General features: G+C 37.3%; 2 protein-coding genes across 3 annotated transcripts; both read right to left on the bottom strand.

The window, feature by feature from the left end:
* Nucleotides 1-541: 541 nt before the first annotated feature.
* On the bottom strand, nt 542-7,895 carry LOC137279200 (transmembrane protein 218-like). The gene is made up of 3 exons (XM_067811701.1): nt 7,686-7,895; nt 5,912-6,014; nt 542-1,921 (listed from the first exon to the last, which is right to left on the bottom strand). The coding sequence occupies exons 1-3, from the start codon at nt 7,790-7,792 to the stop codon at nt 1,781-1,783; spliced, it is 351 nt and encodes a 116-aa protein (XP_067667802.1). The 5' UTR covers nt 7,793-7,895; the 3' UTR covers nt 542-1,780.
* Nucleotides 7,896-9,296: 1,401 nt separating this feature from the next.
* LOC137291868 (prenylated Rab acceptor protein 1-like) lies at nt 9,297-18,902 on the bottom strand. Of its 2 annotated transcripts, none has more exons than XM_067823422.1 (6): nt 18,522-18,902; nt 16,912-17,121; nt 16,224-16,321; nt 15,367-15,468; nt 13,960-14,096; nt 9,297-11,543 (listed from the first exon to the last, which is right to left on the bottom strand). In XM_067823422.1, exons 1-5 carry the CDS (start codon nt 18,596-18,598, stop codon nt 13,996-13,998), a joined length of 588 nt encoding a protein of 195 aa, XP_067679523.1. In that variant the 5' UTR covers nt 18,599-18,902; the 3' UTR covers nt 9,297-11,543; nt 13,960-13,995. The 2 variants fall into 2 exon arrangements, with proteins under 2 accessions (XP_067679523.1, XP_067679515.1); XM_067823414.1 differs by having other exon boundaries at nt 14,011-14,096; nt 18,522-18,663.
* Nucleotides 18,903-18,911: the final 9 nt, after the last annotated feature.

Genomic DNA, 18,911 nt, shown 5'->3' on the forward strand with positions numbered 1-18,911 from the left:
CGAGAAACTGTAGAGATCGAATTTTAGAGACTGAGACAAAATTGCCCGTCGTCGCCAATCTCTAAAAAAAGGAATGGCGTGTCAAGGGGTCACATGACATGTGGGGGTCGCAAACCAGCTATGTACAGGGTCGTCTCTCTTCTCTGTGGTATAAGCAGAGAGACTGAGCGCATCGGAGAGCACTAGGGCAATTGTTGGCTTTCAACTATAAGTATGCAAAAAATTATGTGACTGTAGGTAAGATGATTCCTCACAAATGTGTAAAATTTGTCTTGGATGTTAGAGAAATTAAATTCAGGAAAATTATTTATGCTGCAGTAAATTAACATGTAAGTACTACATGGTAACTACATCTGATTTAAACCAAAAATCATAAAAAAGATGAACATGTGGGTGAAGCAAACAATCAGCATCATGGCACCACAGTAAGTGATGAACAATGAAACAGGAAATCTCACTTTAGTAAGCAGAACACAAACAAAGTTGATCACATGGAATTAACTCCCAAGAGCCACTTGCCAAACAAGCATTGATACATATAAACAGAAATAAATATTTTATTTACATATATACAACATTGATTGCTCAAACACATGTACACTTATAGATACTATGTATGTAGTTTATGCCAAATATTTGGTGGTTTCTGCACTAATCATTATTTCTCAATTGTACTGTGATAATGGACTGATACTTCTGAGCCTACAAGACGTATATAATCATAGGAACAAATAAGGGATCACATGAAAGTACAAAAACCCAAGGGTTTCCAATAAGTCTCTCAATGGCTACTAAGCAGTGCAGATGTAACATTGCACCCGTGTGGGAAATGAAATCCGGGTATTCAACACTGCAAGCAGACACTTTAACCATTAGGCTACCCCATCACCTCTTGGACAGAGGAAGCAAATGTAACTTTGTTATCAGATTTGTATATGTCATCTAGATTTTCCTCACTGAAAATGTTTTATGTCACATTCATCAGCATTCCAGCTATATGGCGGCAGTCTGTAAAGCCAAATAATCGAGTCTGGACCAGACATTCCAGTGACCAACAAACTGTCAAATTTTGCACCTTGTCCATCCTGGATAATCTTCAGGGTATACGTTATAATAAATCTCCGCTACACGCTGGATGCATCTATGATTTGGCAAAATGATTTTATTACCTCCCTTGGCTTTTATCTAATCAGGTATCAAAGTTGGGACGTTGAGTGTACCTATCACAATTCACTTTTGCTTCTTAAACTATCCCACCAATTAAATTTGGCAACACAAATGATGTGGAGGTCTCTGAAAGAGGTAGAAGGAGTCCTCGCATATATTTTTCAAAGCCTCGCACCTATCAATTTGTCTGCATGATTTCCCCCAAATCTGAGTCAGACTGCAAACAAACCTTTGTGGTGCCACAGTAATTTGTTAACACTGACAAGCTAGGTTGTAACGGGGGATTAGCTGACTGGGTACTGTGAGAATACGGAGTCAGTAAAAGAAGGTAATAAAATTGCTGGACCACAGCCATAGCCATAGCCTCCATGGTATAGTCGAGATTTATCGGAATACATAGCCTGGAGATTATCTAGGATGTTCCTCATCCTATGTGATGCCTACCTGGTACCTTGTATAATTATTATTTTCAACTTTAATCTGAAACAAACTTCATACAATAATGGTCATCCTATGCCTCCACTAAATGAGGATGTCCAACACTGGATTTACTCCTCAGCAGAACTAGGTGGTCACAGGCTAGCCAGCCAGCATGAATTTTGAAGCCTGTGTATCATCCTCTGAGTCTCCTGATGGGCTTGGCATAGATGGGTTGCATGGCGTGTGATGTGAGGTACATCGCCAGTCCTACCAGCACAAATAGAGCACACACAGCAATCAAACCAGACCTGTAGATGATGGAGTAGTCGTAAATCTGAAACATCAAATGCACACTAAACCGACTGTATCAGTGAATTTGATTTGTTTGTTGCATCATATGCTCAAAGCAACATAATAGCTATATCACAGCACCTTTAGCATATGTCATGGCACAACTACATAACAACTAAAATCGTAGTGGTTAAGAAACAAAGAAAGAATATACTAACACACGGTCAGATGGCCAATAAGACACACTCAACAATATGTGCATACAATGTATAAAATGTAAGATTAAAACATAAAAGATCAAAGGAGTGTTATACATATAAAAGAACTAACAAAAAAAAATGTTTGATGAATATGTCATTAAGTTTATATCTTACGCTGATACTTATGGCTAACTAAAGTGGATTAACAATTTTTGAAAGAGGAATGTGGCTTGTTCAGTGTTTGATAACTGAACAAAGTTTGAATGTAAAATATTAGCTTTTTGAAACAAAAATAAAAATAAGGAAACTAAGTTAACTAAGAAATGGAACTTGTCTTTGACAGCCTGACCACTACAATGATGACAAATCCTGTCTTACAGTGGTGTCTTAGGACAAGAAAATCTACCAGCTCTAAGAAAAGAGTGAGGTCTGCCAATTGTGCACTGGGATTGACGATAAGTTTAAGTCCTAGGGTGGTATAGCTTATAATGCTTTTTATACATTGTAGAACAATGTAGAACAACTAAGTACAATCTGTTCTGTCTTATTCATGAATCAACACTTTGGGGTACTTAGGATTTTAGTTGAGTAAGTTCAGTAGAAAACCATGCGTACATTATTACTAACATATATAACAAAACCTCAAATTTGGCAGTAAAGGCATTCTCTTCCCACAGAGGTTACTTGTCATATCTTCCTACCTAACCTCTGTTCTAATGCAGCCATATTTCGCGGTTCTCATAAAATCCCCTACCAGGAAAAAAATGGCAGCAGATTTATCTCCCTTAAATCCAATACATACATACATTTCTTAAACAATAGTAGATAGCAGTGATGTATGTGACAACCTTGACCAAATTCCATTGTATATTAGTGCCTAAAGGGAATACCCGCAACACAAGTGCAGGTTTTATAAAGCATGTGCGGTCTAGATCAGGGCTCAGGAATGTACAGTCCAACCGCACTGCCTTGTCTCTCTCTGCCTTCCTGACTCAGCCAGCCACGCTGTGTGTATCAACTAAGATGCCTGGTCCTAAACAGCTGTGCCTTCTTTTCTGTCCAATCAGAACATGTATTACATCGATCTAGAGTCAACTTGACAAATGCAAGCAGTGTGGAGAAACAAATACGACAGGACTGAGTCTGTCTAGAAGAAACATTTGAGTATCGCGCTCGGGAAGAGGTTCTAGTGTTTACGATGCATCCGGAAATTACCGAGATCTTGCGAACGATCACTTTTGAAACTAGGTCGCTGATTGCACAACTAAATCTGATTGCCTCCAATCACGAGTCTTGAACACTCGCACCATGAAAGGGTCGTATCAGAACAGAGGTTAGGTAGGAAGATATGACAAGTAACCTCTGTGGGAAGAGAATGCAGTAAAGGGTGATATGGGATGGACTAGTACTCAGTCAAACCAGAGAACAAAAGGATTACGAAGGATAAGCTGCATCATCACCAATCATAAAGGCAAATTTAGATCTCACAATCTGTTTAGGATGATAATGAACTTGTCCTTGGACAAGTTTGAGTGGTAGTCTACTTTCAGTTGTTGGTGATCCAGATGCCCCTTTTGTATTTCCTTAATCTGAAGTTCTATTTTAGAGAATACAAAACTAGTTTTAATTCTTGATATTGTGATAATCTAGTCAGTTTTACTGTCCTTCGATGACATTTTTTTTTATATTTTAACATAAATTACTACCAATAACAATTAAATAGTTCTCATCACAACATGGCTGAAATATTGCCAATGTGATGATACATTGTAACTCTGATTTTTATCCAGAATTCACCGGCAGGCACACCAATCAGCTACTGATTCTTCTCATTTCTCATAAAAAGGAAGTAAAATACTGTTTGAAACTTGTCAGAACATCAGAGCATGCATGACAGAACATCCTGCAGATTTATCTGCAAAATTATGCCAAAGAATCACTTTTGTGTGAATGTTTGTTTCATGACTCACAGCAAAGTAGGGAAGTAAATATTCAACAGACCCACCATGACAGATATTTTGAGCAACAAACTAGACCAGTGTATGAAATAAGGCCCGTCTCTCAGCCCAAGGCAGGCTACATTTCTGACTTACAGTTTAAATTTACAGCTTGTCAGAATGATAGCCTGGCAAAATATTTAAATACCATGTGTTCCATACATGTGAGTCAATTCACCATCCTAAAATTTATTTTTCAAATTGAGGGTACTGTTTGGACTTCAAAATTACTGTTTGAACATTGAACTATTATATCGCAAGCTCAAAGCACTGTGCTGACATATATTATCATTAAACCAGCAAGGGCTTGGACGATACACTATGTCATGATATGATACATACTGCAATATTTTACCATGTTTACATACAATGTATCATGATACATACACCTTGAAAAAATAACACAGTATTAAGATTTGAAACAATTTATTTCAAGGTATTTGTGTATAACAATAACACACTACTGTAATAAACAAGTAAATACCTCAATCATACATGTGTATTTTTCTCTAAATAAGTACATCAACATGTTTAAGATAACACTCTTTTGAAAAAAGTTGTGTATCATTTTTCATCAATCTCAGATAAATTTGTCCAATTCTGATTGGTTGATAGCCAAAGCATACGGAACCATGTCGGCAGATTTGCCAGAGTGTACTAACTGTACACTGTAAATTATAGAGTTCATGTATATAATTATGAGTATAAACAGAGAATTAAAATTGTTGCCAAAATTTCTTATTTGTTTGTGTAAATAAATGTATCCAAGAACAAAATGTTACTGCATTTCACTTGTCGTTTCAAAAAACCTCAAATTTGATAATTTCCACGATAAACTAAGCCATCCTGAGATATCTCCCTGTACAACCATTCAGGAAGTATCATTGGGAAACGTTTTGAGTCTAGCTGAACTAAATTAAAGATCTTAAAGGTTATAAATTCATCACACAGTGTTTTGATAGAGTGTACGGGACTGTAAGACCCTTGAGGCTCCGCCTCAGGAAAGTTTCAAGGGTCTCACAGTCACGTACACCCTATCAAAACACTGTGTAACTAACAGTATTGATACACCAGCAGATGATACGATAGCTGCATCAAACTTAAATGTATCGTGATGTACTGGTGCATCAACGAATCGTCCCAGCCCTAAAATCTGCAACATTTTTCGATGTGCAGAGTACTGCAGTAAATACGTGTCTCAGGCTCATTAAACTGTTCAATGTAACTAAAAATGTAGTTATTTTCTTTGGATTGTTGTAACTTGTAACTAAAAATTTAGTAATTTTCTCTGGATTGCTGAGTTTGGTTAAATCCAGTTTGGGCTGATAACATTTTGAAGTTACCATCCCTTGTGTCTTGTTGAGAATTTGGCATATTCATACACTGCCATATACAAAACAGGAACATTTTTTTCATGAATGCATTAAGGGTAATATCTAGGAATTATAATAATAGACATATCCTGTAATAGCTTAACTTGAAACATTTAAATCATATTGTCTATAAAAAGGGAATACCTTGCAAAAAATGATGTGTACATAAGTTATAGCCTTGCCAGTGACATGGAAGCCCCACTTCAAATTAACACAAGTTACATGACTGCATTCCTTGGATATGTTCCATTTTGCATTGCATTTACTTTACAACAAACTAGTATATAAAGTAAAGACAATCTCTTAAACATTAACAAATAATCAATTATAGTGACCACAACTAATGTATTCAATTTATGTGTAAATTGTATAGGATTAATGGTCACACACACCCATTAGGTCTGCCCACCAGACCAACTGCCACCACATGTTGAAAGATATGGTGCTGGACAGCATCACCTACCTTCACCTCTTCCTCCACTGAGGGGGTCTGTGGTTCTCGGGGGATAAACACCAGAATTATTGTCAGGAATCCTGCGATGAAGATCATTACTGGGCCCATGTTGCTGGAGAGAAAATTAAATACAGTCCAGAAATATCTGATTCCAAAGCAGTACTACTAGTCATGGTGTTTCAGAGACAGTGGGGGCCTAGTGATTAATGTGTTCGCTTGTTGTGCCAAAGACCCAGGTTTGATGCCCCACATGGACACAATGTGTGAAGTCCATTTCTGGTGTCACCCAACTGTGATGGTAATATTGTTGGAATATTGCTAAAAAACAGTGTAAAACCAAACGCACACCCTCAGTGTTTTGAAGCATTAGATGATTTTTTTAAACTTTAGATCACTATAACAGGTCCTGCTTCACTAAAATAGTAAAATATAGTGTTCATTTCCTTCTCAATACTAAGTAGGATTTCATGGCATTACTCAGAAACCACTATATTGCAAGAGGCCTTTCAAACAATACAAATGATAATGAAATGCCTTTTCTCAGAAACAGAATATTTGGTAATAAAAAATGTTAAATAGTTTTGTGACCTTCGGACCTTGGAGACCGTGTGTTCGTAGACTGAACTGGTTCGTAGACGCAATGATTTCGTAACCGAGACTGTTTCGCAGACGGTGATTTCATAGACTTATATAAATAATTGAATAATATTATTCTGCAAGCATATTAATTTTGATAAACCACTTGACTTATGTATTGTGAAGATTTTTTTGTTTTGTTTACAGTGATACAATGCTATGCTCTCTTTCAGCGATATGAAACTTGGAAGAGCTGAAATGTCACTTTGTGTTCAGTGGCGTAATAAAAGTGAAGCACTTAGTTGTGGTGAAGGTTAATTAGGAACTAGTGAGTTGTTTTGATTGCGTTTTGTTAATTACTTTGGCGGTGACCCACCCACCACTGCTACTTCTGGGCTTGTGTCTGTATTGTTGAATGTTGATCAATTCTGTGGTTGTGAATGTTAAATAGGAAATAGTGAGTTGTTTTGCTTTTGAAATACTGTGTGTATATTCAAGTGTGTTGTTAATTATTTGTTGGTATATCTTTCTTCTCCACTGCTACTTCTGGGCTTGGTTCCGTAGTTGAATGTTCATCATACTTACCTATTATGTATTTTGGTGTTTATTTCAGAAAATTCAGAGATTATTATATTATTTGCATGCTGTTCATCATGGTTTTTTTAAAAACACCGATCATACTTACCTAATATATTGTGTTATTTCACCAAACTCAAACAGTTTTCGTTTACACTAATGTCATAATTAATAATAATACCAAACTAACATTTACTAACATCATTTACTAACGTCTACGAATCCACCGTTCAAACAGTCTACGAATCCACTTGATTTCCACGTCTACGAATTCACTGCAAGCCCACAGATTTTCATTCAAACGTTTTCCATTGCAAACTTCTTATGGGTACCACAATGGGGAACAGATCAAAAGGGCCACAAGAAACTCAAAAGGGCCGAACTGTAAGAAACGTTTTTTCGCAGTAGTTCTTTTCTTTTCAACATCCTAAACATACCAGAGTATCTCAGTGCTGTTTACTTAAAACATCTCAGAGTGGTTTAATGTTTACTTTATACCATCCAACTGTTTTACAAAACTTATTTGTGTCAGTGTAGGTGTAAAGTTAACTTTATCGGCATTGTTAATTTTAATTGTCAAAGTTTTGAGACAGAAACGGGTTTACGAAGTTGAGAGCCGAAAAATACTCACGAAATGGCTGTTTGCGCCCTTGAAAACACAAGGCAGAGTAAAATGCATAATGTCCAGATGAAGGCCAGGGCGAAAAGACCCTCTCCAACTCCGAGAATCCTCGCCATTCTCACCCGAATCAAACCAAACACACCGCCAAATTGGAACTCATGTCAGAACAGCGTCCTTAGTGAACAAACATGGCGGCTACAGGTGCTCGGTTGTAAGGGCAAATTTCATTGGTCGTTTAGCGGGCATTCACTCTAAGTAGCCTGCAAGTGTTAGTGTATTTTATGACGTTTCAATCAATTCATGTGTTGCTGTTGCCTTTTAATGCTATTTAAAAGAAAATAATTAAATAAGTTTGTTTCACACACTTTCTGAAGGATGACAATTTAATTACAAACACTTTGGGATAAATTTGACAATACAGGAATATCTGACAAATTTTTTTTAAAACTAGTATAAGAGAAAATATTATGGATGTCTTCTTAATTGTATATAGATCTAGTTCACATTTCAGAGCTTTCCCTTGGCCCGTCGTCATGTGAATGGTTGTTATGCTTGAATGCCAACGTCCATATGCGTTGAAGAAGCTGACAGTACCTGCTCACAATCCTATTCAACAATATTAAAATTGAAGCTTATTTTGGTTGGTTGTTGTTTAGCACCATACTCAGCAATATTCAAGATGTCTGTAAATAATCAAATCTGGGCAGACAACCCAGTGACTGACATCATGAACTTCAATCTGTGAAATTAGGATATGATGACATGCACAAGTAAGTCAGCCTGACCACACAAGCGTCAGACCGTTAACAAGTGACTGGTTTTCAGCCAGCAACATTCGATCTATCTTTGACAATTTCAGTTTTCATGCGATTCTCATCTCCAAGAAAGCATGCGTCGAGTGAGTTTAGTGTTGCGCTGCTTTTGGGGATGCTAGAAATAGGTTTACTAATGTGGGAAGAGAGCATGTGGAATGGAGTGTATGTGTGTATGTTTGTGTTCACGAACGTGGGTGTGTGTGTGTGTCTACCTAAAAGATATATATGTATATACAGAAAGGCAAAAGAAATGTTGCTGTGTAGACCTCCAATGGCATCTTGTCGTTGATCTCTACAAACAATTATGACAACAACCGCCCCGCTTTTATGCCTGAATGCAAGCATGATGCACACACATCTCAATTTCACTGTTGTGTTTGTGTGAACTCCTCTGTTCCCACATAATAAACCAAAACATTTCTATCCCTTAATTATAAAGAATACTTTATTGGGCACAACAGGCCATCAATCATGTTTTCCTCTAACTTGACTTCTGGTGTATGTGTTAATAAAAAGGTTGAAATACTCTGTCAAAATGCGAATGCCATTTCCAATATTACAAGTTTTTCCTTGCCTTTCAATATATAATCTGATATTATGATAGGGCTGTCTTTATTGTCTCTAAATGGTCTCAAAAGTGTGCGAGCTTTACTCCCCTTGTGCTGATATCTAAGCAATATCACAGCCCAGCACCATAAACTGGATTCAAATATTGTACCCATGGGGAAAAAAACCCTGGGTTTTTGCAGTGGTAGGTAAACTACTGCCCCTTCTGTGAGTAGATTACAGAAAACCGAAAAGCCAGTACCACAAATACACATTTATTCACCCCTGATAATGACTCATCTAGCAAAAATAGTTATCACATTGTCAACATATGCTTGGTGATGAAATAAACATACACATTCCACGGAGTGGAATAACAATATTTACAAGCAACTGTACTGGAACATACCCATACTGTTCCAAAACAAAACATTGATAAAGTAGTTGTTTTACTTCACATATTCTTGCAAAAATAATCTCATCACTGATGCCATTGTGATCAGACATTTGACTATACTACTCCACATTAGTTTTCATCCTCCTTAAAACACAATCTGATTATCCTTATGAAACCTTTAGTAGTATAGGCATGGTAAGGATTAATGTTTTTAAGACGCTTAAGAGTCAAAGGCATAAATGCCATTTTCAAAAAAGGCTGGTCCATAAGAACATCCATGTTACAGTTTTTGCTGATGTTAGGTGCTTAAAATAAAGTAAAAAAACAAAAATCTTTGATAATAAAATGAATAATTCTATCTCGTTATATTTTATTCTCTAATTTTTCCATCACCATGAATGAAGTGACCACCTGGCATCCACAAGATCTATAGTTCCCAATGCTTTAGCACATGTAATGTATGAAAACATTATCTAACTGTAATAGTGTACCAGTACCATTTTAAACCATGTCATTCTCCAAAACCAATTATACAAAAACATTGATATTACAAGACAAATGCTTTTTTTCAGAATCAAACGTTATAGCGATTAACTTTTCATTCAAGATAGGTTTGGGGGAAGTGTTGAACAAACTGAACAGAGATCAGCATACATTAACACAATCACATGGAAACTATTTATAATGTTTTTTTTTAAAATTCGTCAGCTGTTTGACACTCCATCCCATCTGATGATAAAGCTGTTATGTTTTCAGCCATGATGCCACTAAGCCACTGTCTACTGTTCTACTGATGACTCCAGGTTTCACAGTATCAAAAGCATAAAGAAAATCCGAATAATTAAATGACAAAACAAAAATTGAAAATAGACTGCTTTTGGTGACAAATATGTTATCCGATTTGAAAACAAAAGAACTTAAATTTTGGTTTCCTTTGTTCATAGGCTCTTAAAAAGTAAAACCAAACAGTCTAGGTCTAATGTATTACATAAATCGATAAAAGTATTTTCATCTAACAAATAATATTGCCCAGTAATTGCAGCACCCCAAACATGTCTACAGCCCTGTTCAATGTGTTGTTACCTCCCTTTGGTAAATTATCTCCCTTAGAATTTTCCACAATGCAACTATCTTCAACGAACCACTGACCATCATTACTAAACTCCAAGAGCAGTCCTCTTGTGACACCCCGTTCTTCTATATATAAAATACACACCAGCTACAAACACCATAGAGTGAAATACATTTCACGCAACATACACCTGCAGCAGTGACTAACAAAGTGTCATATTCCCCAAAGCAACCTGAGCATTTAGTTGACTTCAACTCCCATATTAGAACATACACTAAGTGTAGTCCTAGTGCTATGTCAGTTTTTTGAAGTGTGGCAATAAAAAATACCCAGTCAATGTACAGATTTGAAGGATAAAATAATAATACTTGCACACTCTAAAGTCATGAAAATCAATACTTACTTCATAACACTAATACATTCATGTGTTTCACACATAATTAGAGAGATAATTGAGATTGAGCATTGTCTGGTACTGAAGCTTTTGTCAAATTTACACTTAACCACAAATTCACAATCTGTCCTAATAAAATATTGTCAAATACTTTTTAGCATGTAGATATTTGTCCTAGATAAACCAACTGACAAAATAATGCTGACTAAATAGAACAAACATGAAAAAAGTAGGTCACTATTCGAAAGCTGAAAAATAAAGAGGGCATGCACATGGATTAAAATTTTACTTTCACAACAACTTTGACACATATCCAATATGTCTTTAATAGAATGTGACCACACACAATTGAACATGCTCCTGATCCCTGGCTGATTAATTTGACAAAACAATGCTGATGAAGATGAATGTCTGCAGCCAACACATTTCAGCACAAAGGATGAGCTGGATGAGACACAAAAGACGACACATTGTGATATCACTGTCACTTCAGTGAGCTATAGTCTTCTGACTGCATAGAGAAAGTCTTGACACAGGTTGAGAAGAAACATGTTTCTGGAGCTTTGTAACACAAATTGTGTTACTGCTGTTCATGCTCAACTGTTAAAGATCCTGGAGATTCCCCTCATGTTGCTATGGAAACCTGCAACAAGAATGTTCAAGTGAGTGAGTGAGTGAGTTTAGTTTTACGTCGCACTTAGCAATATTCCAGCTATATGGCGACGGTCTGTAAATAATCGAGTCTGGACCAGACAATCCAGTGATCAACAACATGAGCATCGATCTGCGCAATTGGGAACCGATGACATGTGTCAACCAAGTCAGCTAGTCTGACCACCCGATCCCGTTAGTCGCCTCTTACGACAAGCATAGTCACCTTTTATGGCAAGCATGGGTTGCTGAAGGCCTATTCTACCCCGGGACCTTCACGGGTCCAATGTTCAAGTATGAATGAAAGCCAACAAATCACAGACTTCCAAACTATAAATAATTCAACAACTTTTATCCAGGCAGAGCCCAAACTTGTGAATTGTTCTTTGTCATTTTTGCAACTGCTCTATACTTTATCATAGGGAAAGGACAGCAATGTGAAATATGAGTGAACGAGTGAGAAAGTAAGGTTCCCACAATTTTCATCAATATTCCAGCAATATCACAGCAGGGGACACCAGAAATGAGCCTCATACACTGTCCCCATGTGTTGAATTGAACCCAGGTCTTTGGGGTTCACTCCCAAGAGACACACCTCCCATAAGACAGACTCAGTGAGTACATTAATTAGCTTAACAATGCTGTCCACCCCTATTTAATTAATGAGACGACCTAGAGTCACTACTGTGTATACTAACAGAAAGAACAGAATTTTATTCTCAGAAAACACAAAAAGTGATATATTGAACATACAGGTGTATTAAACATAAATAGAATGTTCACAAGGTATCATTAGAAGAGGCACAGTGTCATTTATATTTGGATAATTTGAGGATGAGTGGTTCATAATCACATTTCATGAGGAAAATACAGTAACAGATTGAGGGACACACAGAGAAATATTTTGATAAAAGTGATTTTTGTTATTCAACAGATGATGGACATATTAGTAAAAATGGACTTTGTCACATATAGCTTCACTAAAAAGATTGCCAAGTCGTTTTTCTTTCAAAATATTTTGCCAGCACATTGTTTCTATTGATAACAAGTTTTGTCATAAATGTTCTGCTTTGAAAGGGCACTTTTGTATAAGGTTCAGTAATAAGAGCATTTTTATATATTGAATAACAAAATCCTTTTGGTGATTGAGTAATACTTGAATTCCCAAATTGTACAAACTAGTCTTAAAGGGTCTGTGGCATGATAACACTTTAACTACTAGGCTACCCTCAGGAAGTATGTGTGTCTGAGACTGAACCACTTGGCTAACAAACCACCATACATCAAAGAAGACATTGCAACAACAGACTAGAGAAGATCAGGGAAATGCATTTAAATAATGGTTTCAGCAAAATATTACAAGTGTTCCAATGGTTCTCATTTAATTGTAATGGAATGTTCATGTAAGTAAGAAACAAAACGCTCAAGCAATATGGTATAAGTGACTTAATGGAATTTAATGTTTCAGGAGGCAGAATTTCACTATCAATGACAGCAAACAGACAGGCATTAGCCAGTCATACAACAAAGCATGGCAAGTTAACAACATAAACATGATAAAGTATACGTCATGAAAGTTATGCAAGGATAATGTGTAGAAAAACTGATTGTTTTTATTGATACCAAAATCTTCACACAACAAGAAATCACTACAAGCAAACACTACACTATGTGGTGTGGTGTGGTGTGGTGTGGTGTGGTGTGGTGTGGTGTGGTGTGGTGTGGTGTGGTGTGGTGTGGTGTGGTGTGGTGTGGTGTGGTGTGGTGATAATGTGTGACTTGATGGAATGTGGATTGTGGGTGGTCAAAAAGACGTGCTATATAACGTTACGTAACAACATTTGATTTGATGTGAGATAACATGGTGTCATGGGATGGGATGTAAGATAACCTGATGCAATTAGAAGTGGGATGTGATGAGAGGAGGGACAACATGATGTGATGTGAGATGGGATACATACAATGTGATGAGAGGTAGCATAGCGAATGATGTGATATGGGATAATGTGACAATAAGTAGGATGAGGTAATGAGAGGTAGGATAACACATTATGTGATGAGAGGTAGGATAACATGACACAATGGGAGGTTGGACAACATGATGTGATGAGGGACAGGATAACGTATGATGTGATGAGAAGTTGAATAACATAACATGATGTGAGGTGGGATAACGATGTGATGAGAGGCAGGATGACATCTGATGTGACGAGAGGCAGGATAAGATATGATGTGTTGTGAGGTGGGATAACATATCATGTGATATGAGATGAGAGGTAGGGTAACATTTGATGCGATGTGATGTGGTATAACCTGATGACAGGTGGGATAACATGAGCTTTGATGTGTTGTCATGAGAGGTCTGGTTACAAAATGTGATGTACAGCAACAGAAGGTAAGGTATGTACCAGTGTAAAACAACGAGTTAGTGCAAGGGAGACAACTCAGACAACTTGAACCTCATCCATTTCGATGTCAAAGGCCTCGGCCTCTTCAGCTGTCACATGCAAGGTGGCGTGCAGCATGATCACAAAGAAGGAAGCACCTGCAAAGAGAATCACCATGGCAACCACAGTTTGGAATTGGTTCAACTTTAAGTACTGATTAGACTGAGACTTTTACAGTCACATAAAAATTACTCTTGAAACAAAATAACAGTAAGAAAGGGAAATATGTTTTGAAATTTACACAAACAAGGGGGCTTATTTCACCTGGATTCTGTGAACTTCACATATTCCATTGCATAACAGTATTAAAACTTTTATCACTGAAATCATGAATTATCAAGGAACACAATAACACAATTAATTTTTGACAATTTATTTAATCAAGAGCCTGACTGCACCAAACCATTCAGTCATGGAGGATCTTATTCTTAAAAAGTTAAGTGCACTCTGTCCAATTCAGCTTGGAACCGACTAAAAAGTGTGAATTAGACAGCAGTCCGAGTTACACAGAAATTTCCTATAAAGAAGGATTATGTCGGGAATGTTAGTTCAGTCCATCATATACAGCAATCCGAGAAAAACAGTGTGCATTGTAACAGCAAAACTCTAAAAGCAATTCTCTCCTAAGAACCATTATTATTATCAGCAGGTAAAAGACGAACCTACTGATCAACAATGATGTTTTGTGACTTTGTACAAGTTGACTCCTGGCAACAACTCTGTAATCTCTGATGGATCACAATTCCTTGATAATATCGGCCTCATTTTTTGTTTTGTTTTTTCAGCTCTATGATGACATTCTGTATATAATCAGATCTGGACCAGACAACTCTTACGACTAGCACAACTTACTAAGATCTTCACAGGTCGCATTGCTACCACTGTGTTGAGGTTACAAATCTTTCTGTCTCAACAGTGATTAAATTCTAGTGTCTCTTTAGAAAGAATGATAAACACATATCATAAAAGACGTGCTGACCTTTAATTGTTAGTCTCACACTGACTATTGATTTTGGCTTTCAAGAACAATCAGGAAGATCTTTCTTTATAGATGTTTCCACAAACTTTCAGTAAAAAAATTAATAAAAAAACCCCAAGTCTCTTGATTTGTTTGTTAGCTTACTTGTATAACAATACAGTTTTCCAGCTATGTGATGGTGTACTGAAAATAATTGTGTTTGGAACAGACAGTTCAGTGATTGACATCATGAACAAGTCTCTGAAGCTAACTTGAAGAAGATAAGGAAAAATAGTTCAGGCCTGGGTTCCCATTTCACTAAGTGCTTCAAGCTTTCAGTTTGTAGCATCTCCCAAAGATAATATCCAGCCCATGTTGACAATACAGATTCAGCAGGGTGATATACTGACCTATGACCCAGAAGACTGCAGACCCTGCCCCAGCCAGCCAGAAGAGGGGGAAGGAGAGCACTCCAACACATGCGTACTGCTGGGCCACTGTCACCTCCCGACCTGCAGCACAAGAAAATACACACATTAATGATGTGAAGAGGTTTATTCAGTTTATGGTCCAAACTACATTTCAAAACTTCATAACAAACAAAAGAATACAAACAACATGCTGGTGATGGTAGGATGTTTGTTGTTGAACACAGTTCTTAGCAATGTTCCAGCTATCTACTCAACTGGGATACGATGACATTGTCAACCAAGTCAGTGAGTCTGACACCCAATCCCGTTAGTTGCCTCTTATGACAGGCATTTGTTGTAGCATATTTTCAGAAAAGAGTGAGTGAGTTCACTTAACACTGTTTCTAGCAACATTCCAGCAATATCAGAGTTGGAGACACCAGAAATGGGCCTCACACATTGTGCCCATGTGGGGAATCGAACCCAAGTCTTCGGGGTGACAAGTGAATGCTTTAACCACCAGGTTGCGCCATCATCCCCTTTTCAGAAGAGACAATACAATGTACACATGCAAAATGAAGATGTAATTTTGAATGCATACGATGGGATGACATAAGCTCCTACGACGTCTTATGGCTTATAACAAAAATCAGAAAATGACCAACTTGTCTATAACTGTGATCGGGTCAACAATAGCTAAGCATGCATTGTGAATGTTTTATGTTTTTTCTTTGTTTTATGTAAATATGGTTCTCAAAATCATGATTATTCAAGCAGTCTCAAAATGCAAAAGATACTCATGACTTTTCTCACCTTATCTGACATACATGAAATTTGACCCTTTCATTTGTACTTACCAAGTATAGCAAGTTTCTGTGTAGCGTTTTTAAGACTGATGATATAGCAGGCTCCGAGGCAGGCAGCCAGAGCCACCAAAAGCATGGGAGACGTCAGCCTGAAATAGGATTCAGTGAGCAGGGTTAAAACTGAACAAAATGGCATTTACTCTGCAGGATAAAAGATGATCAATTAGATAGACTTCATTGTCTCAAGGGACATCTCACTTGCAAGATACAAACCTCTGACAAACAAACAAAAATATGATACAAGAGACACATCATTCTTTCTTATGACATTTTAAGTCAGGATTTCCTGTTGAGTGTGTCCTGAAACCCACTGGAATGTGTCCATGCTCATGATACAACACACTGGACTGTTTGGTCAAGTGTGCGAGTTTAGTTTTACGTCAGACTGAGCAATATTCCAGGTATATGGTTGACAATCTCGTGATCAACAGCTCAAACATTGATCTACTCAACAGGGATACGATAACGAGTCAACCAAGTCAGCAAGCCTGACCATCCGATCCTGAGAGTTGCCTCAAACGACAAGCATAGGTTACTGAAGATCAATTCTAACCCAGTTCTTCATGGGTTGTCTGGTCAAGAGTCCATTATTTACAGACAGCTGCTATATAGTGTATAGGCAATGGGAGCACATTTCCATCCAGAATTCTAATGCTGCGCTTGACAAACTGATACTTACACACAAAAGATGACGAGGCCCATGAAGACAAACAAATAGTTGCCTTGGTAGGTCTCGATGTTCTTCATGACTCTCTTGGGAACTGGTGCAATCGTTTTTGGCAGTCGAAACTTTGAGGTGTTGAGGAACTCCCCCCATGGTTTGACACCCTCCCTTGTCTTGGTGAACCATTCTCGGACTGTTGCGTTGGACAGAGACACAGACATCATGCTGGAAGACGAAGAACACTGTACATGGACCAAAACCCTCTTTGGTATTTGCACACATGTATTTTTGTAAATATCACACATTGACATACACTTTACATTCTGAAAGAAACCTCAAAATAATTCGAGAAATTTATAAACTGATTGAATGCTATCTTTTCTCTTCATACTAATTCATATTTATATCTAAAAAATGACAGTTGACATGGTTGATAAGGGCTCCTCTGCACATAGAGTACAATAAATGGCTACTTAAATCATCAGAGTATTTGGCCTGTCATTGAGATGATATGAAAGATGAGTCAAACAGCCACTAATATAATCATGATAATTTCATAGACTGCTGCTGTCTGTCACTGTTCATATCATGTTAATGGAACAAGTTTTGAAGTTAAGAGTCCATTTCTTCCTTTTGTTATATCAGCACTATAAGCATCATCATGTTTAGTCACAGCAACAATATTTGTTCACTGGAATGCATACAAACACTCTACATTTTCCAAAAACAGAACCATGAGCAGATCTAAGTGTTTGAATGATCTAACAAGATACATTTGGGGAAGTAGTCCATTATCGATTATTTCATTTCAAGGAAGCTGCATGAACAACCAACTCAGCCCTTTGCTGGGTTTGGGATAGAGAACTTTGACAATAGGTCATTTTCAGGATTATAAGCCATTTTCTGAATTTAGAATGGGCCACTGCCCTTGTATCAATAATAAACTTCAATATTTCTTATTCTGAAGTGCAAAATGACCTATGTCCCCTTCCCTTCCCAGTCCCTACTTTTGTTTACTTACAATAAATTTGCAGCCTTCTGTTCAACGTGAAAACTTTCATACGTACATGTGTTTCAAGTTTTGCTGAGAAATATGGCTACTGGATGCGAAGTTTAATACCTATTGGATGCCAATCTCTAGGGAAACAATCGCTTGGGAAACAATCACTGAGAATTTGTAACTGGTCAATGTAGTCTAATTAGAAAACCCAGAGTAATCCTGATTAGCTTCAAACTGGCAATGCGAGGTTAATCCTCTTGGCACGCAAACTGAGCATGAATTTACAAATCACATTTTAAGCAAATACAGCAAGGAAAGATCGTCTGTTTACTCTCAGTCTCATGATACAAGAATGTCAAGATTCTCAAACATAAATGATCAATGATTCCAACAGACATTTCCCTGCTACTTTTGGTGAAACTGGAAATATTATCGGTTCTGTGCTTATGTTGACACTGATAAGATTTAATTAAACTAAATAATAAAATTGAAGAGAGTGTGTGAGTGAGTGCGTGAGTGCGTGTTCGAGTATGTTGGTGGGGATGGGGGTTAGTTCTTAGCTAAAATGCAAACACAGCGTTTACTAACAGTAATAGGACACGTAACTAGCTAGTTGTATTCTTACCGTTCCTTTAAACTTTGTGATGTCGGTTCAGTGAGTGGAATTTCGATGTTCCCTTCAAGTCCAGATTTATCCGCCATGTCAACACATAAACTCCATTGGTGTGAAGTTTGTGAAGTGACAACGTGGAAGTGACATCAGTAAACACAAAATGTGCTACGTATGTCACATATTTTGTGACCCGGATAAACCGGTCATGGTAAAATATGGATTATCGAAACTGCGCAAACTTATACACAGGGGCCACAGAAATCAATATTTTTTAAATAAAATTTTACATTTGAGAAATCTAAAGAAACAGGAGAAGTGTCAACTTATAGTGATAAGGTTACCATATCCCAAATATAGACCGCGTAACAGTGGCAGGAGTCCAGTCACTTGTAACACAAAAAC

Source organism: Haliotis asinina, chromosome 1 (assembly GCF_037392515.1).
Source record: "Haliotis asinina isolate JCU_RB_2024 chromosome 1, JCU_Hal_asi_v2, whole genome shotgun sequence".
Lineage (NCBI taxonomy): Eukaryota > Metazoa > Mollusca > Gastropoda > Lepetellida > Haliotidae > Haliotis > Haliotis asinina.